The sequence below is a fragment of the Vombatus ursinus genome, unplaced genomic scaffold, assembly GCF_900497805.2.
Source record: "Vombatus ursinus unplaced genomic scaffold, bare-nosed wombat genome assembly UNPS02014784.1, whole genome shotgun sequence".
NCBI classification, from domain to species: domain Eukaryota; kingdom Metazoa; phylum Chordata; class Mammalia; order Diprotodontia; family Vombatidae; genus Vombatus; species Vombatus ursinus.
The window spans coordinates 13,773,518-13,797,596 of NW_020954562.1; the positions used below are offsets into that span (position 1 = coordinate 13,773,518).

A 24,079-nucleotide genomic window follows, 5' to 3' on the forward strand; every position below is an offset into this window, starting at 1 on the left:
TGTGTGTGTGTGTGTGTGTGTGTGTGTGTGTGTGTGTGTGTGTGTGTGTAACTACAGGGTTTCTTAAACCCTTCTGTGTTACCAGGTTAAAAATGCCTAGAGCCTAACTGTATTTCTTTGTGTTTACCTTCACCTTGAACATCAGCAACTAGGCATTGAGTTTATTAATGTGCATATGCTCTCCACTGGTCCGGTTACATTCAGACCTTTATTAAACACCTTTCTGTGGGCCAGAGGCTCTGCTAGGTAAAGACAAAACCAAATAGTCCCTATCCTCAAACCCTTGCGTTCTACTGGAGAAAACAAGGAAGTAAATACAAACTATATACAAAGTAACTTTTAGTGAGGGAATATTAAGGGGCAGCACAGGTTTCTTGTAGGAGGCTGCGCTTGAGTCTAGCCTGGAAAGCATAGGGGAGGGGGAGAGAGAGCACTGGAGGAGTGAGGGGACAGCTGGTACAGAGGCCTGGATGTGAGAATAATATCTGGTATACAGAACAGTGAGTAGGCCAGTTTGTCCAGAGTGTAGGTGCTCTTGGGAATGAGAGGAATGTGAAATCCTTCTGGAAAGACAGAGAGGAGCCAGATTGAGGAGGGCTGTAAATACCCAACAGAAGCCTTTGATGTGTATCACAGCTTCTGTGCAATTCCTTTTCATATATTTCTGTTAGCCTTTCACAGAAGAGCTACTTAATGCATTAGAGGCTGTCTTTTGTTTTTTTGTTTTTTAATACTGTGGAGTAACAACATGGAAAAGAAGATAACTTATATTAAAGTTAACATAAATATTGAATATAGGAAATTCTTTGGAAACCAGAGGTTCAAAACAACTATAGAATATGTGAAGAGTAGTAATGTGTAATAAATCTGGAAAGGTAGACCAGGGCCAGGTTGTGAAGGACTTTAAATGCCAAACGGGAATCCGCATTGGGAAGCAGGGGAATCACACTGTCAAGCATGTGCTTTAGGAAAAATCATTTTGGAAGCTATGTGGAAGAAAGCTCATGTGAGAAAGATGTTTTGGAGGTTGAAACCAGATTTGGCAACTGATTGGTTATATGGACCGAGACTGAGGAATCAAGGATAACTCTGAGGTTGTGAACCAGAGTGACTAGAAGAATGGTGGTACCCTGGATAGTAATAGGGAAATTAGAAAAAGGGTAGGTTTTAGGGGGAAGATAAGTTCTTTGGATATACTATGTTGGAGGGGAAGAACTGGAGCCTCTGGGCCTTCAGTGAGTTTCTTCTTCTTCTTCTTCTTTTTTTTTTTTTTTTTTAGTGAGGCAGTTGGGGTTAAGTGACTTGCCCAGAGTCACACAGCTAGGAAGTATTATGTGTCTGAGGCCGGATTTGAACTCAGGTCCTACTGACTCCAGGGCTGGTGCTCTATCCACTGTGCCACCTAACTGCCCCGCAGTGAGTTTCTTTAAACATTGTTCATTCTTTGGACAGTAGTAAATTAGTCACAAGTCTTTGCTAATAATTATGAAGGTAGAATTGAATACATAGGTACAGATATTTTCTAGTATATGAACACAACTTTAAAATGTCTATTTGGAGGGTTGATAGCTTTTCTTTTTTTTTGCTACCGTAGGGGGTTCCTCCCTTTACTTTGTCCTAGTTGCTGAAGACGTGTGGCCAGGCCTGTGTAACCACCTGTGACCCCTGCTGCTGCATTTCTCCTTCTTCAGGTTCTTGGTTCCAAGTCGGGCTGGTTAGAAGGGATAAAGAAGTAGGAAAAAACTGAAGCCTGTGTCTCTTCATGGGGTGCTGATAAGAGGGGAATGGAGGAAAGAAAGGAAAATCCTATCTTGCCCCTGTTGCTTGGATCCTCTCCTACACGCACCTCACCCCAATTTATTATCTTTTCCTCAATAGTGCGCTATCCTTACAACCCCAATTTCAAGCTTATTTTCCTTACATCTCCATCCTGCCTCCTTGCTTCCATCCTAGCTTTTCTCTTCTCTCAGACCCCTAATCCCAAAATCCCTTTTTAAATTCCAGGTCAAGGAAGCTATTGCTGGTGGCTTGGAGGTGGGGAGTCCCTATTCTTAAGGCTGGATTAATGATAAATTTTGGTATCTCAAATTGAAATTTTAGTAAGGGTGAGACTTAAAGACTTAAAGTTTGTATAATGTTACAATAAAGTTTCCATTGTTCAGTTTTATCAAGTCTATTAAAATACATAGAAATTTTTTTCATTTTCTACACTTCAAAGTACTGAAGTTGGTAAAAAAAATTATTGTACATAAGGAAAAAAAGTTGCTGAGATGACATAGAAAATAATTTTATTTGACAGTATTCAAATAATGTATCATGATAAGCACAAATTGTGCTCCAAATTATTCCACAACTCCATATCATAAGAGGTAGTATTCAAAATAGTAGTTAATTAAGAAGTGACATATTCTTATATATGGGGAATTAGTTTGGGGAAAGTATTTAAGTTTACACATAATCTTGGTGAGCTAACTCAGTTCTTCTGGGCCCTAAATTATTAATGAATACTCAAAACATTTCACTTTTAGGTATGTCTGACTCCAGCAATGATTCCACAACTCTTGGTGCTTCTAATCCAGTTACAGAAGAGCAGGACTCTGAGGTGATTTGGATGATTGACTGAATTTTCAAAGTAATGTAAAACCATCTCAGTAACATTTTCAGACTATCCAAATTAATCATGCACTCTAAACATTAATTTCTTGACCACAGTTTGCTCCCTTGGGTAAATGAGCATAGCTAAGTGCAGTAGTGTTTCATGATTATTTTTCAGATCATACATCTAGAACCGAAAAGGACTTCAGAGGTCATTTTGTCCAGTCCTCTCTCTGCCTACCCAACCTACCCAGCTTTATTTTTTGTTGTTGTGCAGATCTGTGATTTCATTAGTATGGTGTGAGCTCCTGGCATGCATGTAAATTCTCTGTCCTGAGGCAGATCAAGAGCCTGATCCTAGGGTAGTTTTAGAGTTTGCCTGTGGATCCTAGGAGGGTTAGTGGTTATCTAGCCGCTGGTACATGCCAGAAGGAGAACTTGAACTGAGCTCACAGATTATAAGACCAGACCTCTAACCACTCCACCATGTTGTCTTTCTGAAGTGAGGATCTCACTGTCACGTGTGGAGTGAATATGATCCCAGTGTGGCTCTTTAAGAGAAATACTTTAGGTCAGCTGTTTCACGTAATTGTTGAGGTTGTAATACATGCAAAATTGGGATTCTTCTGTATATACTTTTTCCAGTTCATCAAAACAGGAAAAAAGAAGGTAAATATGTTATGTTTCAATCAAAATCAAATCATCAAATGCTTCCTGAGCGGCACCTCTTACATAAGACTATGAGAGTCTAGTGCAAGAATCTTCCCTGGGCTAGGTTTGAGTCCAGACTCTGCCACTAAGTTATTTCACTGCTGTGGGGTTCTCTTTCCCCATATGTAAAACAAAGACATTGAACTTGACTGAAATATTTAGAATTAGAGGAGGCCTTGGAAACTGTTGCCCAGTTCACTTATTTTAGAGACAAGGAGACAGGCCCAGTTTACACAGATAGTGTCCAAGGCTCTTTCCAGCTTATATCTATTATAGAAGACCCTGGACTAGATGTTTGTAATGTTCAAGATGGAATTCAAGTTACCTGGCTTTTGGGAATCAGCTGACAGTGATTTAGAACCAGATAGTTAAATGAGGTTCCACATTGTGGAGTTGGCAAAACTTGACATCTCTAAGCTCTCCAGCCCTTTTGCATAAGACTCTTTGATTATAAAATTGCCTTGTCATATGCTCTCTGATGAATCTGTGTCTAGGTTAAACACTCTTGAGTCATTAGAGAGGGTGTTCAGATGATAGGACTTATATGTGTACAAGCCCTAGGACCCTGTGTCCTCATCTTCATCTTCCATTGCTGCTGTTGAACCAGTTCTCCAGCAGGAACACCAAAGGCTATGATTAGGAGCTAAGCCACTTGGCTCTTCACTCTCTGCGATGTCCTGGTATCCTCATCTTCGCCAGCGTCTCCCATCTTTCCACCTCTTTTGCTTCTATTGCCTCTGAAAATGGTATTTTAATGTACTGCTCTACTTCCACGTACTATCTTTGTGACTTCCTCGATAATGACTCTCTTCCCTGGCTGCCATTCCTTTATATGGATCGTCTCTGTACATAGAATGTAAGTTCCTGTGTGCTCCATCATAGGCATGGTTTCATGTATAATCTTCTTTTTCTGTTATACATATGTATGTATATACTCATTTTATTTGGTATTTAAGTTCAGGATTTTTTTTTAATGAGAAAAAAAGAATGTAAACTTCTCAAGAGTAAAGACAATTTCTCACTTTTTTTTTCATTCCTTGAGGGAGAGGCATGGTGGCTTAGTGTATAGAGAGCTGGCCTTGGAGCCAGGAAGGCCTTGGTTAAAGTCCTGCCTCTGACATATTGTCTGTACAATCATAGGCAAGTCGTTTAGTCTCTCAGAGCACTAGGAAATCCTCCAAGACTCATTAAATTTCAGAGAAAGGTGGTGAAAGGTAGAGGGAGTTTTCTTATCTGGGAACTCCTTCTAGCAGTGAAATCTAAGTCTGGTTCTGAGTTAGCGTGTTTGACATATGGTAAACACTTAATAAATGCTTTTCATATATTTTCTGCTAGGCTTTTCAACATGAGCTTCAAGAAACGACCAGAGTTAAATCTAATGAATATGCAGAAAAGAGTTCAAAGTATAGCAGATGACTGAAATAGCCCAGGCAGTTGTGGGAGGGAAGAAGCAGATTCAGCTATAAGCCATAAATACAACCTGAAGCTGCTTCTTTCACTCAACGGATGAATTTGTATTGTGTGCTTATTGTGTGTAAAGAACCATAGTAGGTGTTAAAGCAGAGGATTTTCTAGTATTCTGTTGATAGTAAAACCTAGCTGATGGTGAATTATGCAGATTAAATACTATATATTAGAAGAAACAATAGAATCCAGAGGAGTAATCTTTGTTTCTATACATGTCTGTGTAGTATCATCACAGAAGGTTGTCCTGCACTGTATTTAGCTATATTGTTATACACAAGTCGCTCACTGGCAATTTGCGTCAAATTCTTTTATAGAAGAAGCCCTGAAAGAACATGGTAAGACTTGGATGCAAACACTGGCTTGCCCCTTCTGAGCTCTGTCATCCTGGGAAAGTCCCTTCACCTCTATCTGCCTCAATTCCTAGCAGAAATGGATAATTATACTTGTGGCAACTACTTCACGGTGTTGATGAGGAAAGCTTTCTAACCCTTAAAGTTCTGGATAAATTTGAGCTGTTCTTTATACAAAGAATAGTCATTGTGTGTTCATATAATGCTCTATCAAGCAGTCGACCTATAAATATTTAAGTGGGTACTACTTAGAAGACGTCATGGGGGAAGCACATAAATTGTAAGAACTTTCAGTGAGGTAAGAGATGCCGTAAACGGGTGACAATTAGAATACAATACAGTGAGTTTAAAGTGTTAATTAAATGGGTGTTGCAGATGGTGCTTGCTTAGAAGAAGAATAGTTCTGGCTGGAATGGTCGGGAAAAGACTTCACAGTTGCAGGAATTTGATCTGGGCTTTAATGAATGGGTAACATTTGGATGGATATGTGGCAAGGGGATAATCATTCCAGAGGGTATATGAACTTGGTTTTTTATTTATGGCAAAAAACAGGTTCCATAACATAATCTGATGGCAAAAGTACTAGGTTAACCATACTCATTGTCCTACCAGGAAACGAGCTTGACAGAATGATCATCAAGGGCAATGCCACGGCCAACATCAGAGGTAGAAGAATGGGCATTGCTGTTAAAGTCAAAGGATACAACCTGGTCGTTAGGATATCCTTCAAGAGCCCTCTGATGCTGGTTCATCACTATCTTCATATTTGGAGCAGATCAGGCATGAATGCTATGATAGGAGTAGAAACATAGAAGGCCATGCCCCTAAATTTCCTTTCCACTCAGGGATGACCTCATCCATGGCCTTAGCAGCATTTGCATGGATGATGTTTTGGGCAGTACTGTGCCCATCAAGTCACAAATAGCCATAGGGGCCATCTAGAGTCTATTCTGTAGTAGTACTGATGTGACTATAGTCATGAATTCTTCCACAATGTCAAAGTTGTCATATATGACCTTGGCTAGGGGCCCCATGCAGCTGATAGTATAAAGGCATTACTGAAAATGTTCAAGCAATTTTATTTCTCATAATTTATTTCTGTTATAAACATAAGGATATCAGCAGAAGGCACAGAGATGATGACACCTTTAGTTCCACCCTTCAAGTGAGCCCTGGCCTTTTCTAAGGTTGTTATGACACCAGTAGGGCAACTAAGTGATACAGTGGATAGAGCACCAGGCCTGGAGTCAGGAAGACTCATCTTCCTTTGTTCAAATCTGGCCTCAGACACTTAGCTGTAAGACCCTAGGCAAGTCACTTAACCCTGTTTGCCTCAGTTTCCTCATCTGTAAAATGAACTGGAGAAGGAAATGACAAACCACTCTAGTATCTTTGCCAAGAATACAACAAATGGGATCATGAAGAGTCAGACATGACTGAAAAACAACAAAGACACCAATAGTGCACTCTACAACACACTCAATCATAGTATCTTCCCATTAAATATTATCAGGACCATGTTCTTAAGATGGCTTTTCTGTTGATCACTGCCTTTCCATCCTTTCCATTTTCAGCTTTGACAGTGCCTTTGAACTTGACATGAGTGGAGTCAAGTGTGAACATAGAAACTGTGTGGTTGAAGTCAGTGAAAGAATTGCTGATGTCCTCTTTGTTTGAGTTGAATATAGCCCTGGTCAGTGGGTGCCCAATATAGCAGACCTGCACAACTTGTAAACTTCTTCGAGCCACAGATAAGTTAGACTAGAGACAGACTGACAATGGTTGGGTGCTATGGGTCATGTGACAAACAGGAGAGAGTGCACAGTGGCAACGGTACATTTTTCCTAGGCTGCCCCAAATCCTTTAGCGGGCTGCAAGCAGCCCATGGACCATATGTTATGCAGACTCCAATCTTGATCATCTTGTCTCAGGGATGTGGCTGCAGCAGCAGATACTGGCACTGAGCTTGCAAGGAAAGCTAAGAGTTCCTTACTCTCCTTTTTTTTTTTTTTTTTTAAGGCAGTTGGGGTTAAGTGACTTGACCAGGGTCACACAGCTAGTAAGTGTCAAGTGTTTGGTCTGAGGCCGTATTTGAACTCAGGTCCTCCTGACTTCAGGGCTGGTGCTCTATCCATTGCGCCACCTAGCTACCCCCTTACTCTCCTTTCTGATTGCCAACCTACTACCTTATTATTACCCACCTCAGTGATGGAGATAGCCCCCTAACATATAGTCTCATCTCCAGTGTCTTCTCCCCCTGACCTCTCCTTTCTGTTACTACTCCACTGAAATTCTTTCATACTGCTAACCTATACTTGTGCATAGATGAGGTTACATCATTCCTTCTTTAAATTCTTTCAGTGAAAAATCTTTTGTCTACCTAGCAAAGTTCTAATTGCTTTACTTGGTGCTTTAAGGCTTCTATAATCTTGAACTACCCTACTTTTCCTTATTTCATATTGTGCCCTTCCTGTGGTCTAGCCAAACTGGACTGTTCCCTTGCCTGAAATGGCACTACTTTAATTTGCCCTTGTCATCTCTGGACTATTGCAGTGTCTGTCTAATTGGTTTCAGTACCCCAGGTACTCTAGTCTGTTCACCATACTGCCAAAGCAGTATTTTGTAAGCACAGATCTGACCATGGCACTCCCCTTCTCAATAAACTCCAGGGGAAGCACCTCTGTTTGGTTTTTAAAAGCCTGCACAACCCACTGTCACACTACTACCCTTCCAATACATTCTGAGATCCAGCTGAAAGGGTTTTCTCCCAGTTCCATATGGCACTTGCCACCTGTCTCTGTTTTTACACTGACTGCCAGCCCTCAGGCCTGGGATGCCCTTCCTCCATACCTTTGCCTCCCTCGAGAATCCCTTTACTACAGACCATAGCTCAAGCGTTTCCTTCAGGAACCCTTTCCTGATTCTCTCAATTGCTAGGCTCCTCCCTCACCAGTTTGTGTTTTACTGTCTTACATTTATTCTCTATCTAATTAAATATGTTCTTAGGGCTCCCTTAATAGAATAAAGCCCCTCAAGAATAGGAATGGTTTCGTTTTTTCTGTTTATTGCTAGCATATAACATAGTGATTGTTGACTGTTTGAGGCTTCTGTGCTTGCCAGCCAAATTCCTGACTGTCCTTTAAACCCCAACTCAGAAGTTTAGGTAACATAAAAATGAAAATTATCAATAAAAATTTACTAAAGCAAACACACCACTAATGCCATCTACTCCACAAAGACTTCCCTGAGTTCCTGACCCTTGCAGAAACAAAACAACAGACCTTTCCCTTTAGACCTCAGGCAGATTTTTGTTTTATGCCACTTACATGTATTACACTGATCTGTGCATGTGTCCTTTCCCACATTATACCATGAAGACAAGTATCTTACTTGATCAAAACTTTGTGTCTTCCCCATTGCCTAGAATAGTACTCTGCTCACGGGTACTTAACAGATATTTATTGAATTGATCTTTTTGTTTGTATTTATAACATATCACATTTCACAGTTACAAAATGTTTTATATCTATTATCTGATTTGATCTTCACAACAATCCTGTCTGGGTAGTGCAAATACATTATTAGACATTATTATGTGATACTAACAATAAGTACCAGAAGTGTCTGCTGCAGTGCCCAAAACCTGGCATTTGTGAGATGACCATAGTACTTAAGCTGTGAATATTGCCTTCATTATTATTATTAACTGAAATTTAGTGCTTTGAGACTAAGTTCTCTACATTTATTACTTATTTATTGCTCAGTGCCATCCTGTGAGATCTTAACTGTTATCCTTATTTTACATATGAGGAAGTAGAGGATCAGAGAGGTTCTGACCTGCCCTTGAATACCCAGTTAGTGATATAGATAGGATTTCAAACCATGTTTTTATTTATTTTTTAATTAATATTTTATTTCATTAAATATTTCCCAGTCACATGTAAAAAATTTTTAACCATCACTTCTTAGAATTTTGAGTTTCAGACTCTCCCTTCTGTCCCTCTCCACTCCTTGAAAAGGCAAGCAATTTAATACTGATTATACATGTGAAGCTATGCAAAATATATTTCCATGTTAGCCATGCTGCAAAAGAAAGCACAGACAAAAAAAATAAGAAAAATAAAAGACTTTTTTTTAAAAAGTATGCTTCAGTTTTTAGAGTTTATCTGTTCTTTCTGTAAGGTGGATAGCATTTTTCATCATGGGTCCTTCAGAATTGTCTTAGATCATTCCAACTAGGACTTTCTGACTCCAAGTGAAAATTCTACTGTCCTGTACTGGTTCTCATTTTTGTGGTTCAAGAGGCTGAAACCTAGAAAGGTTGAGTAGTTTTAGTTTTGCCCAGGGTCATAAGTAGCAAGTGGCAGAGCTGGGAATTGAATGAGCACGTGAGAAAGTTGAGGATATGATAGAAATAGAAAGTGAAATAAAGTATAGATTTAAATTGAATGAACAAGAAATTTTGTATCAGGATTAGGATTAGGCATTTTTGAGTATATGGCAGTGCTGTGTCCTGAAGCTTCACTTCTTTCCAACCCTAAACAGTAACAAGTACAATAACATGTAGATAGGTTGTCTGTCCTTCATTTTTCAAAGAGGACCGGTCTTGTGTGTGAATTGTATTGAAGTGAGGCAGAGTTGCATAAGGCCATCAGCTTTACTCTCTGTTCCTGAGCCATTGAAGTCCAGTGGCAGGACAAAAGTCAGAACGAGTGGCAATGGCCCAGGATGAAGTGGATGATCTTGGTGTCTTTGATGTCTGACCACGCTCTAAGTACTCCATAGTGCCTGCTACAGGTGCTTTCATGGCCATTGGACCAAATTTTCTCATTCACGCATTCCACCTTAGAATTCCTTAGCCCAAGAGCTATTCTTTAATAACGCTAAAAAAATTTTTTTAAATGAAAAAGAAGGAAAAGAGGGGAGAAATTTAGTAAAACTGTTCAACGCATCAAAACAGTTTGACTTGTAATGCATTGTGAAAGACTGGTTGTGATAGCCAATCGCAAGACCTGAGTGTAGTAGTAGAATTTCAGTCAGTATTTTTTCCTCTGGTTATGGGATACAACTGGAGAAAACATCAGGCTGGGAATTGAAATGCCAGCTTTAGAGCTAACTTTGTCCTTTAGTTGTGACTTTAGTCAAGTTCTAGACCTTTTCATTTTCCTCAACTACTAAAGGGTTACTTAGTTTATCTGTCAAGGTAAGAGTGAGAACAATATAGTGCCACAGCATATTTTGAAGTATATTGGGGGGAAAAAGTGTCATAGAAATGAAAACTCTAAAAATTACTATCTAGGAGCTTTTCAGTGTAGGAAGATACTCAGTTTCCACATTCTAAATTTTGCATCGACCACATGATGATTCACAAAGTGTTAGAATTCCCCAGGTGTCTTTAGTGTCATTTGTAAACCATTGCTTTATAAGTAAAACTTGTTTTGTCAAATATCATGGAAATAAATAATCGTGGCTCTTTTCTAGGTGCTTATATTTTTCTTTGACTTGGAAGCTCTGGATTTGAGCTTTGATAGCCCTGGAAGTTTTCATTGCGGTTTCTTTCTGGAAGTGACCAGTATGTTCTTTCTATTTTTACTTTGCCATCTGGTTCTATGAGTTTTGGACACTGCATAGCACAATGTTTGACACATAGTAGGCACTTAATGTTTATTAATTGATTGACAATTTTCATTTATAATCTGAGATAAGGTATCCAGACTGTTTTCTGACTATAATTTATTGTTTTCTGTCTAGGCAATTCTGATTTTCAGGGCAGTCTGTTCTTGAGTAAGGATTTCTACCATCCCTTCTAAGGTGCCAGTTTTCCTTGCCATTCTTTCCTCCCTGGTTTTTCCATTCTTTATCTCTTCTTCCATTTGGTCCAAGTACACCTACAGTCTCTGTGACCAGGACATTTTTTTTTCTCTAAGCTTTTACCTGGACTTATTATGGGGCTACTATTTTCTATTGGGGGACGATTATCCCTTGACACTCTCAAACCAAGGTATTTCTTCTTGGTGTTTGGAGTTTCCCTTGGGTGCCTTGGAGAGCTTATCCCCAATTGAATAGTGTGAGTAGGGCCTACTAGGTCCTGAGTATAGTGTGCCAGAATAGATTCCTTTTTTAAGGGACTCTGGGGCTTCTCTAGAACTGGGCTCTGTCTGAGGATACTCTTTTTTTCACAGGGCTCTAGGACCTCTCCCAAATGTAGACTCCATCTGGTACCTTTCCCCTTGCAGCTATGTTCAGGGGTTATTCCCTTATGGTCCTGCAATATTAAGTACCTACTCTGTGCCAGAGCAGGTAGGTGATGCAGTATATAGGGCCTGATGTTAAGACCTGAGTTCAAATCCAACCACAGACACTTACTAGCTTTGTGACCCTGGGCAAGTCACTTAATCCTGTTTGCCTCAGTTTCCTCATCTGTAAAAAGACCTGGAGAAGGAAATGGCAAACCACTCCAGGATCTTTGCCAAAAAAACCCTAAATGGGGTCACAAAGAGTCAGACATGGTTGAAACAACTGAGCAACAACAACTCTGTGCCAGGCTCTATGCTAAGAATATAACAAGGCAAAAGACAGTTCCTGCTCTCAAGGGGCAAGTAGCAATTTACGGTTGCAAAGAGCTTTACTTATATTACCTCATTTTTTCCTTCAAAACAACCTAAAGAAGGTAGTGCTATTGTTATCTCCATTTTACAGATGAAGAAACTAAGGTAGAGAGGTTAAGTGATTTGCCCAGGGTAACATACCCCGTGAATGTCTGAAGTGGGCCTCAAACTCAGGTCTTTCTGACTTAAAGCCTAGCACTCTATTCACTGTGCCTCCTAGATGCCAAGTATTCATCCCTGCTCTGGCCAGTCACTCCATCAGTAAACATTTATCAAATGCCTGCTATGGTGCTAGGCACTGTGCTAAGCACTGGGGATGCAAAAAGAAGCAAAAGACAGTCCTTGTCCTCAAGGAGCTTACAATCTAATGGGGGAGACAGCAATGAAACAAATATGTACCAAAAAAAGTTATATATAATATAAAAAAATTAAGAGAGGGAAGGCACTAGAATTAAGGAGGATAGGAAAGGTTTCCTACAAAAGTCAGAAAAGCTAGTAAGTGGAGATGAGGAAGGAAGAGGATATTCCATGTGTGAGGGACCACAGGCTTCAGAAAATGCATTTTTCCCAAGGCTTTTCTCCAGGCAGCTCGTTCTCTGCTGGCCCTCGCGGTTGCACTCTCCTGAGCTAGAGTTAGGTTCAGGCTCTGTTTCTGGGTGTACCATACTGGGCAAAAAGCCCCAGTCAGTCTTAGGTTTCAGCAGCACTCTGGGGTTCTTCTGGATTTGTAGATTAGGTAGGGGCGGGTAGAGTTGATTATTTCTTTGGCATAGTGATGCATTTCTAAGCTGCCGATTCACTTTATCACCTTGACTTTGCACAAGCTGTCACCTGTGCTTGGAATGAACTTCTTCATTTCTTTAGCTTCTTAGATGCAGGTATTTTCCAAGACTCAGCTCATGGGCCATCTTTTACATGAAGCTTTTCTTGATACCCCATCCCTAGACCCTTTCCTTCCCTGTTACCTTATAGCTATTCTGCAAATACCTATCTGTGTACGTTTGTCTACTCTGACAAAATATGGTAAGCTCTTTGAAGGCAAAGACTGTTTCAGTTTTGCCTTTTTTTTTTTAAGACAGGAAATGTAAGTACTTAAATTCTTATGGATTTATTTGCCATTGAGGAATAAATAAGCAATAGGGCAGTTGGTTCACTTTGGAGAAAATGGTTGTGAAGGAGATAATGGGTAGCATGGTTGAGGGTTATGAGGCATTTGGGGTGGAACTTAAGCCTCTGTGTAGGCAGAGGGGAAGGAGCTAGTGGAGAAGAGAGGGGATTTCAGAGGAGGGGATAATTGATGAAGCAAGGACTTGGCAAGTGGGATAGAGTGGGATAGAGAAGGAACTATGAGTCTTAGAGGGTAAAGAAGGGCACAGTCAGTAAAGATACATTGAGTCCTTTGGAAACAGCAGTGTTGCCACTACTTCTTACAAAAAGTTACTTGCTTTTAAGTAGTTTTCCTTATCTTAAAAAGGGTGGGAAGAATTGCTAAGCTTCTCTGTCCTCTAAAGCTACAGGTATCTTTGGTTACATTAGCTTGTCTCTCACATATCTATAAATAATGTCCATGTAGAAATACTAGCGAAATATTAATAACAAAGACAAAATAACAGCAAAAATAAAGGCCACTTATTATTTGTTGTTTGTTATTTGGTATTAATATCATCTTGATTTGTTTTCTTCTTTAGGAATCCACCATGGCTCAAGAATCTCCCAAAAATTCAGCAGCAGAAATTCCAGTGACCAGCAATGGAGAAGTGGATGATTCACATGAGCATGGCTTTAGTAGGGTATGACATTTTTTGGTTTTAAAGTAAAGAATCACTAAATCATTGTTAATCCTTAAATGTTAAGGTAAAAATAACAAAAATTGGCATACTTTTTGGGAAAGGAGTATTTCCAAGTATTAAGTATTAATGTGATGGGATGAAAGAGGCCATATTCTGTTGGTATATAGCAAAATTAAGCTAGAAATTAATAACCATTTAAGATTTCCATGTGTTGTTCCTAAGGAATATAGGCCCTAAAATTTATAAAAAAGCTCTTAGAGCTGGTGGACACAGGCTGCCACATAAAATCAATGAGGAACTTTGAAGAAGGACAAGAGTAAAAGATGTTTTCAAGGAAATATATGAAAAGAACAAGAGTTAGTCATAAGGCAAGGCGAGGGATGACAGGTGAACAGCCAGATGCTCCACGGGTATCCTCAAGATGTTGGAAAGGAGCAAGAAGATTCTCCAGCATGTTGAATAACCCCCCTGTGGCAAACTTTTGGAAAAGACCAAGGCAAGAGTTGTACAGTTATGGTTGTACTGAGATCTTTATCTTTGGAGAGAACATCAGTACTATTTGAGTTGTAGGTGGGAAAAAAAATGTAAATGTAGATTACCCTGTCTGAAATTGACCTTTTCCAGTCTCTTATGTAAATGCTGTTAGTACAGTACTGTAGTTCCCAATGAAATCCTTCTTGGTCTTGTACTAGCTAGCTTGGGGTTCTTGATTATGTAGGCACAAATAAACTTTGTTCAGTGAAAAATAAAGACTAGCGGGGCCTTTTGTGCTTATGATTCTTCTACCTTTCAAAGTTTTAAGTCTAACCTGAATTGGAAAAATTTCTTGAAACATAAAATGATTCTTTCTCTAGTTTTAAGGATATATTCATGTGCGTATTTAGAACATGTGAAATATATAAAAAGAATATAAATATATGATCTTGTTTCCTAAGGTCTAGAAGAACTTCTGTGAAATATTTAGATACACGGCTAGTTGCCCACCACCACATACATGCTTCTTTTTGCTAAAAAGGTAGTTTAGCCCATTTAGGAAAACCTTACAAAAATGTAGATGATTCATTCTTAAGTTAGTCATGTATTACTGTTCCATGATAAAGCTAGGTCTTCAGTTAAGTGTTTTATAAGTATATAGTTTTCTAAGTATATATATTTTATATATAAATATATAATTAGTAGGAAATAAACTTTGAAAATTTTTGTTTAAAAAATTTTAAGGGATTGATTGCAGTTGTTTGAAGTAAAAATCTTTCATTTTGCCCATTTAAAAGAAGATGAATTTCCTAATGTATTATGTATTGACTAATATTGAAAAAAAAATCCACCTCAGCCTCAAACTTTAGATATGTGACCTTCAGACTTGAAGCATCTTTATCACAGCATATTCTTGACATGGGATTTCAACTCTCTGAGTCAACATGGAATGTCTTACAGATGAAACAAACTTAACAATCCAAGCACACACGGTGTTTACACCCTTCGTTTCATTCATTCTTATGTTTGACAATGTAAAGATTCACTTGTTTCCTAAAGGAATTTATACTGTGTACCAAAGAATTTGGTGTACAAATGATAAACCTTGATTTTTAAAAAAGGTTCAAAATATGCCATGTGCAGAGTTAAGAGATGAACTGTTATCACTTAGCTTTTAGGCAGCACTGAACAAAGTAAAAAATAAAAAACTATTGGTAAGCTCATAGGGCTTGAGATGTAGAATTGTTTGGGACCTTAAGGAACATCCAGTCCAGCCCACTGTTTTTACAGATGACAGAGTTGTGACCTGCATGGGTGAAGTGATTGTCCCAGGTCACACAGGTGGTAAGTGGCAGAGCTGAGATTCAAATATGGGCTGTGGCTACAAGCTTAGCACTCTCTCTGCTCTATGATGATACCAGAATTTTATCTGGTTACAAAAAAATTTTTTAATTAAATAGAATAATACAAAATTAAGGTATTTGTTCATGAAGAATGCTATACCAGAAAAATGAAAAGTTACTCAATGCACTTTTTTTTTTTTTTTTGCAAAGCAGTTGAGGTTAAGTGAGTTGTCCAAGATCACACAGCTAGTAAGTGTCAAGTGTCTGGTTTGAGCCTGCATTTGAACTCAGGTCCTCCTGACTCCAGGGCCAGTGCTCTATCCACTGCGCCACCTAGCTGTCCCCTATCCCTTGGATTCTTATCCTAAATTGTCTTTGCAAAATCTTACTGAAGGAAAAATAATTCATTCTTCATATTACCTCTCCCCAAAATGGATATGAGCTTTATGGCATAATCTGGCTAGAAGGCTGCTTGACAACAATGAGCCAGTCAGTGTCTTCCCTACACACCCTTAAATAAAAGGAATTCTATCCCCAAATTTCTATTTCTAATGCTGCCTGCTGCTATTGTAAACAGACACATCACATTGACCTCTTGTCCTTTCAGTCAACCAGAAGTTTGGAGTCCTTTATTTAAAATGCAAAGTTTTAAAAGATACTTGTCCATAGAGATCAATCAGTGGAACAGATTAGGGCACACCATATAGAGAAGCAAATGAAACTTGTAGACTACTATTCAGTAAACTCCAAAACTCCAGTTACTGAGGTAAGAACTCACCATTTGACAAAAATGACTAGGAAAACTCGACAGCATATTATTATTTTTGTTTTGTTTTGTTTTTTAGGCAATTGGGGTTAAGTGACTTGCCCAGGGTCACACAGCTGTTAAGTGTCAAGTATTTGGTCTGAGGCTGGATTTGAACTCAGGTCCTCCTGACTTTTGGGCCAGTGTTCTATCCACTGTACTACCTAGCTGCCCCTCAATACTTTCATTCTTTTTTTTTTAAGGCAGTTGGGGTTAAATGAGTTGCCCAGGGTCACACTGCTAGTAAATGTCAAGTGTTTGGTCTGAGGCCAGATTTGAACTTAGGTGCTCCTGACTTCAGGGCCGGTGCTGTATCCACTGCACCACCTAGTTGCTTCTCGACAACAGTTTATACTAACACCTCACAAGGTGTATGTATATATCCAGAGAAGCTCCAAATGGATACATGACTTAGATATAAAAGGTCACGTCATGAACAAGTTAGAGGAGCAAGGAACAAATTACCTTCTAGATGTATGAATAGGGAAAGAGTTTATGACCAAACAAGGGATAAAGAGATTCACAAAAGACAATTTTGATTGCATAAAATTTAAAAGTTTTTGCACAAATATAATATATCCAAGATTAGAAGAGAACAATTAATAGGGAGAAAATCCTGCAGTAAATTTCTCCGATAAAGATCTCGTTTCCAAGGTAGGTAAGAAACGAATTCAAATTTATAAAACTAAGAGCCATCATGCAATTGATAAGTGGTCAAAAGGTGTGAACAGGAAATACTCAAGGAAAGAAATTAAAAAAGCAATAATCACATACAAAAAATTTTCTTAAATCATTAATAATTAGAAAAACATAAATTAAAGCAGTGTTGGGCTCCACCTCACACCCATCAGATTGGCAAAGTTGACAAAATGACCAGTGTTGGATGGACTGTAAGAAAATCGACACGTTGGTGTGCAGTTGGTGGAGTGTAAATTAGTACAGCCATCCTGCAAAGCAGTTTGGTATGCCCCAGTTATTAAACTACGCACACCCTTTGACTCAGTGATGTAGCTACTAGGCCTATGACCCAAAGATATCAAAGAAAGAGGAAAAAAACATATTTGTGGAGGCAAAGAATTAGAAACTAAGGGAGTGCCCAGCATTTAGGGAATGACTGAACAAGTCATGGTATATGAATGTGATGGAATACTGTTGTGCTACAAGAACTGATGAAGGGGATGGCTTCAGGGAAAACTGCGAAGACTTGTGTGAACTAATGCAGTGTGAAGTGAGCAGAACCAGGATCATTTATACAATAACAATATCGTAAGGGCAAAGAGCTTTGTTTGTTTGTTTGTTTGTTGGGCCGGGGAGTAGGGGGATGGGAGTAACATAGCTAATGTGGGAATTTGTTTTGGTTGACTCTACATATTTGTTACAAGGGTTTTTGTTTTGAGTTTTTCCCCCTCCAAAGGGGAGGAGGAAGAGAAAATAAGTGCTTGTTAGTTGAAAAAAAATTAAAAATAAGTGAACTCATCTTTATCAATGTTCAGGCAGACATTCAAAATGTTAAAATATCATTTTGTATAATGAATTCTTAAGGTTCATAAGATCCTTGGATCTTTGGAATATTTAAGTAATATACTAGCTTGTTCAACACAGTGTCCTGCTTTATTGCCCCCTTGTTTTACTTACTTCCATCATAAATTTACAAAATTTTCCTTTGTTTCTTTAATAGCAATAAGTTGGAGAGTAATTATGTCCTCATATGACAACACTTATATAATACCCTTTTACTTTGGCCCAAATTCATTGAGTAAGTACAGTTATTAAAATTGTATTGCATAATGTTGTGGTCATAGGCAGTGAAGACCACTGAGTCAAAGTTGTCAGCAAAAGAATTTGAAGATGTTCTTCTTAACCAGACTTGTGAAGATACTTAAATAGTTTTACTTTTCACCAGTTTTTCCCTTCTGTGTACTTATTAGTATCTGAACACCCTGTTGCAGCTTTTACTAACTTTATGTGGAATGCTTTGACAGTGTTGCACAGATTCAAGGTATTATTTACTTTGGTCATAACTTGGCTGCCCAGTAGGGGCTGCTATGACCTAAGCTATGGAATTGGAGAGAGCACTTTTTAGGTGGTGATTGCAGCTGCCTAATTCTTGCTTCATTAAAGGTTTGCTTTTTTAACCTACTCATCAGGATCTTCGTGATACTCTTGTATTCACATTCTAAGACTGAAATATGTAGCCTGGAGGTTGTAATGAAGTGTATTCAAGTAAAAAAAATATTTTGCCATTCATTGACTCATATTGGCCATCTTTACACCACTCAAGGTTTGATTCCTCATGTAAGATAAGTGTAGAATAACTGGCTATGGAACAGTTTTGAGTGATGTTAGCGTTGATCTGCTTTCACTGGAAAACAAAGTGTTTCGTTTTTCTCTCTTTCTTGGCACTGCCAGTGGATAGGGCTGCCATTTCTCTACCAGCAATACACCTGTCCTCAAATACTTTGTGAAGCCTGAAGATAAACTGAAACTGGCATACATCAGCAACCACTGACACCAGCGTAAGAAGATGAGTCAAGGGCCAGATCTTATGCCTAAATATTGGTTATAAAAGCAATAATAAGACAAAATACGCACTACCTAATAGAGTCAGAAAGTCTTTGACACAATATCAGAGAGCTAGAAGTGCTCCTGAAGTGCAGCAAATCTTTACTATGCCGAGATTGCCTACAGTATTTCCTCTTAAGAATTATAGTTATTGGTAGAGAGGGTTACCTCCAGCCATCAACCCAGATTCCTGCCTGAGTGAGGAAAATGAGCAAACATTTTAACTTGTGTTACATAAAATCTCAAGCTGCAATAAAATAAAATAAAAATAAAAAGTTTTATTTTCCAATCAGTGGCTAAATGGGAAATAATTCCACCCTTTTCCCTCTCCTCAGGCCTTTTAAAGCATAGAAATCTTTAAATCTTTAAGAAAAACTGGACAGTGCTTTTTGACCTCATAGCATGTATCTGAAATAAATGGTATTATGATGTCTGCCACAAGTGTCAGGGCCCCACTTTGTAAGTGGTCCCTTTTCCCTTACTTCATCCCTCTCAACCCCCAGCACCATGCTTTGCATGTAATAGGTTCAGTATTGGCATATTGGTGTCAATATTGGTGAGTTCATTGGGTAATTATAGTTTCAGCAATTTTAAGGACTGATAAAATAAGAGGATAGAGAAGCGATACTTCCAGCTTTGCAAATTTAAGTTGCAAGAGGGGTTTTTGCATCTTCCAAGTACTTGCCTTTTGAGGTGATACTTTTCAAATAAAGTATTAAATGATCTAAAAGTGTGTGTCTTGGGTGGGGGCAAGGGGCGCAGCTAGGTGGCACAGTGGATAGAGCACTGGCCTTGGAGTCAGTAGGACCTAAGTTCAAATCCAGTCTCAGACCAGACACTTGATACTTACTAGCTGTGTGACCCTGGGCAAGTCACTTAACTACAATCGCCTTGCCAAAAAAAATTAAATTAAACTAAAAAAATATATAAATGTGTGTGTCTCTGAGACATATTAAATTATACTAAAAATTCTTTATGAGGCCTCCTGTTAATAAAAGGCCTGAACTAGGGTAGTAGCAGTGAGAAATGAAAGATGGGACTAGATGCCAGAATTATTAAGGTTCAGTAAGACTTGGCAACTGGTTTGATATAAAGGGAGAGGGAAGAGTCAAAGACATTAATAATAATTTATATATTAATAAATGACACAGCACTTTAATGGTTTATAAAATGCTTTATATACATTCTTTAATTTGAACCTTACAACTCTTTCATTTAGAGACTATAGTTATTAGTCCCATTTTACAGATAAAGAAATGGAGGCTGGGAAGGCTAAGTGAATTATTCGCAATCACACAGCTAGTAAGTATCAGAGGTAGGGGTTTAAACTCCACGTTTGGAATTCTATTTACTGTAAGCTCCTTGAGAATAGAAATTATTTCATTCCTTGTGTTTGTATCCCTCTTGCCTAGCACAATTCCTGGCACATAGCAAGCACTTAAGAAATATTTGTTGATTGATTTATTACAACAAACTGCTTCTCAAGAATGATGCCAGCACATCTGATAACAGGTAGGATGGGGATGCTCTCAACAGAAATAGGAAAGTTTGAAGAAGTAAAGGGGTTGGAGAGATCTAATTAGTTCTGTTTTGGACTTCTTGTGTTTGAGATGCCAATACAGCAAGAGTTCTTAAACATTTTTTGTGTCATGGACCCTGGCGGTCTGAAGCCTATGGATCTCTTTCCAGATTCTTTTGAAATTCATAAAAAATATAGATGGGATGACAAACAAAATTATATTGAAATAGTTATCAGAATATTTTTTTAAAAAATATACTCATAGAGTCAGGTTTAAAAATCTCTGCTCTATCCTGTGGTACTTAGTATTTTTAAATTGTTACTTTAAAGGTATGCTTCAAAATTTGCTTTTTAGAGAAGATTCATTCACTCCACCAACTACCTACTGTATAGCAAAAGCAAAAGAAGAGGCCCAGGATAGAGCTTTTGGGGACACCTTGGCTTACGAAGTGGGAGATGCATGATCCAGCAGAAGAGACTGAGAAGGAGTAGTAAGAAGAAAACCGAGAGAGAACAGTGTCACAGTAGCCAAGGGAGAAGAGAGTATCCAGGAAGAAGGGAGGCTGACATCATCAGAAGCTGCAGAGATAGCAAACAGAAGTAGGACTGAGAAAAGACACTTGAATTTATCAGAGATTATTGTTGACCTTTAGAGAGCAGTTTATCCTGTATTGGTGTCAGAAGGCAGATTTTAAGAGGGTGAGAACCTCACCATTTTCCTTAACCTTTTAAATTGTAGCACTGAATTGCTGACAATGCCCTGCATGTTTTCAATTATGTGTACTCTCCAGTATATTTGGTAAGTGTCCTCTGTCATATGGTATTTGGGTATGTGCCCAGTTTCAGAACATCTTTTAGATTGAGCAAAGCATGCTCTTTAAAGTCTGTTAACATAGTAAGTTCTTCCACCAGAGCCCTACTCTGGTTTGTGGGTTGGAGGTGATTCTGGGTTCTTGAAGGCTTTACCAGCGGAGCACAAATTCTTTCCAAGTTGCAAAAGGCCTTGCAAAGAACAGGCCTCAAAGATGTAGGTCTGTTGTCTGAAAACTATGCTAACTTAGTTCAAAAAAGTTTATCACTAAGTTAGTTGCAGGGTGATCGCTTTTATCTGTTTGTTATGCCAAAACAAATCTCAGAGATCATCTACTAAGATATCTATGCCAAAATGTTTTAATTTTGTGTAATCAAAATTGACTCATATCTTCAGTGAATCTATTAAGATGGGTTGTGGTCTGCCTTGGTAGACGGATTGCTCATCTGAGTGAAATCTTGGATCTTTGGAATATTTAAGTAATATACTAGCTTGTTCAACACAGTGTCCTGCTTTATTGCCCCCTTGTTTCACGAATATCACTCTGGGTTCTTGAACAGTGTGCTTGTGGAACAAACTCTCTCTGGTTTTAGTGTTCTAGAAAGGCTTTGAGTATAGTTCCAGCAACAGACTATATCTGCTGTGTGGAGATCAGCCTAGTTGAATATGGGGAGACTCACCACCTGTAGGCTGGTCATATGGTGCTAAATTCTTTGGCCAAGGCAAACCCAGGAACCAGAGAGAAATAGAAAATGGCCTTGGTCCTGTATGATTCCATTATGATTCTGTAAATACAGTGCCAGAGTGACAGAATTTGTGAATTAACTAAAGGTACTCTAGAAGTTAGGTCCTGGTACAGTGACTGAGTGGACATATTATAGGAATGAAATTATATGTGTGTCCATTCTTACTATTGACGCTGAAAAACAGGAAAAATTAATAAAAGACAAGCCATAAACATAGATTATCATCATTTTCTAAGGAAGGTTAATGCAAATTATTCACCTTGACAAGGAGACCGAAAAGACTTTTGAGAACAGATTATCTTCTTGGGGTAGGGAGGAGTTAAGCAGCCAAGTGCTGCTGTGGTTTAGAAGACAAATTTGTTTATAAAATCTTAGCAGAGTAACGGTGAAAGATGATGAATGTCATCGCCTCATGAAATGCCAAGAAGTAGTTTACATAAAGCTTGTTGGTGAGAGACTTAATTAAGCCAGATAATCCTGAGATCATTTAAGGTTGAAACTGGAAGGAGGATAGCCAAGAAATGAAAAATGGAAGAAATCTGTAAAGATTTCCATAGCAAAATCTTTTCTTTATCAGTTACAGTAGAACCATCACATTTGGACTCTATTATCATAATCCCTGATGGTGCTGCATGAGGAAGTAGAAATGACACTAAAAAGATGTGGAGAAAAGCTAGACCAGACCATGTGTGCCCAGAAGAGGTCAAGGCTGGAAGCAGCACAATTCTGAGGACATTGAGGAATCAAATCTTCGGATAATCTGAAAGGAGACAAACACTTGGGAAAAAATCAAGACCTTCCAATTATTTTTTTCAAAGACTGTCTGGAAACTGTCAGGTACTAATCTGTATGTTAACTTTTCCATTTCTAAAAATCTTCATGAGAAAAATCTATGCTGTGCATCAAAGGCATTGCTGATTAAGACATGAGAACTGTGAATATGGAGTTGTCATAAACTATTCTACCACAGACCACATTTTTACAGTCATATGTTTGAAAGGTACTGAGAATACAACAGTCCATTGTGCTTATTGTTTTATCATTGTTCAGCTGTTTCAGTCATATCTGACACTTCGTGACCCCATTTGGGGTTTTTTTGGCAAGAAACTGGAGTGGTTTGCTATTTTCTTCTCCAGCTCATATTACAGATGAGGAAAGTAAGGCAAACAGGGTTAAGTGACTTGCCCAGGGTCACATAGTAAGTGTTTGAGGCTTGACTTGAACTCAGTCCTCCTGACTCCGAGCCTAGCGCTCTATCCATTGTGCCACCTACCTGCCCTATTGCTTGTTTACCATAAAACAATGTGTTTGGTTCAGTAAACCAACTCCTTGAAAACTCTTCCAACAAAGTATTGCCAATACACATGTTAAAATCATAAAAGCTGGCTTCCGAGATATGCCTGCAGAGATAACTTTAATCCTCTGAATGCTAATATCCTGTGAAGCATAAAGTAGGGAAGTAAGTACTCTCCAAAGCTGTTTGGAGGATGCTGAATACAGCCTAAATGGAAGTTGGAACTCCAGATGATATTCTGTGGATGGCATTATGTGGATCATGTCAAGCCCCAGAACAAGGCAGAAGCTCACACTGGAAAAACCAAATGGATGAAGAATCCCTTTTTCACAAACTATGATATTCATTTGGACGGACAGCCCATAGTACTGTTGCTTTAGTGTATTTGACAAACACTGCAGTTGGACAAATAATTGGGCTCAGAATTTATAAAAGGAGATGTATGGATGGATTTGCCTTTCAGAAGTTATGAAGTACGTGTAATGACCCCAAACTTTTCTCTGAAACAAAGGCTCACTGAAAATCATTATTCTTTTGGTGATACTACATGTTTGTGAGGAATTAAGGTTGAATATCACCAAAAGGCAATGAGAAAGCTTGTGATAAGTGAGTATGCTGCAGCATGTTACGAATGCAGAATTATACAAGAATGACCTATCACGACAGACGTGTGTAACCAGAAGGAGATTCTTTGAGAGATAGCTGATGGCCAACACATATGCTCTGTTCATATATATGCAGTATCGGGAAATCTAGAAGAAGGTCCTCTAGCCTGTGAGATGAACTCCCCAGTGAGGGATTTATGGGAGGACATAAACCAGTCACATGGAATGAGGTGTGAAGGGACCTCACTCTGAACCAGCTGTAATCTGAATCACTGGAGATAGTACCATTAATGAAATCATAGATGGATCAGAGTATACTGTCGTGAATTTGAAATTGAACAAAATTTTCTACCATATAATTTTGTTAAGGGGAAATTATTTTGGTTGTGAATGGTCAAA

General features: G+C 38.7%; 1 protein-coding gene across 4 annotated transcripts in view; it reads left to right on the plus strand.

The window, feature by feature from the left end:
- The window catches only part of ARFIP1 (ADP ribosylation factor interacting protein 1), a 145,462-nt gene that overhangs the window by 19,152 nt on the left and 102,231 nt on the right, over positions 1-24,079 (plus strand). For 2 of the 4 annotated variants that reach the window (XM_027866992.1, XM_027866993.1), the window contains 2 exons: positions 2,529-2,602; positions 13,420-13,521. In XM_027866992.1, coding sequence (XP_027722793.1) covers positions 2,531-2,602; positions 13,420-13,521 — 174 coding nt within the window. In that variant the 5' untranslated portion in view covers positions 2,529-2,530. Of the gene's footprint in view, positions 1-2,528; positions 2,603-13,419; positions 13,522-22,539; positions 22,619-24,079 lie in introns of those variants that run through there. The other 2 variants (XM_027866995.1, XM_027866994.1) reach the window with 2 other exon arrangements.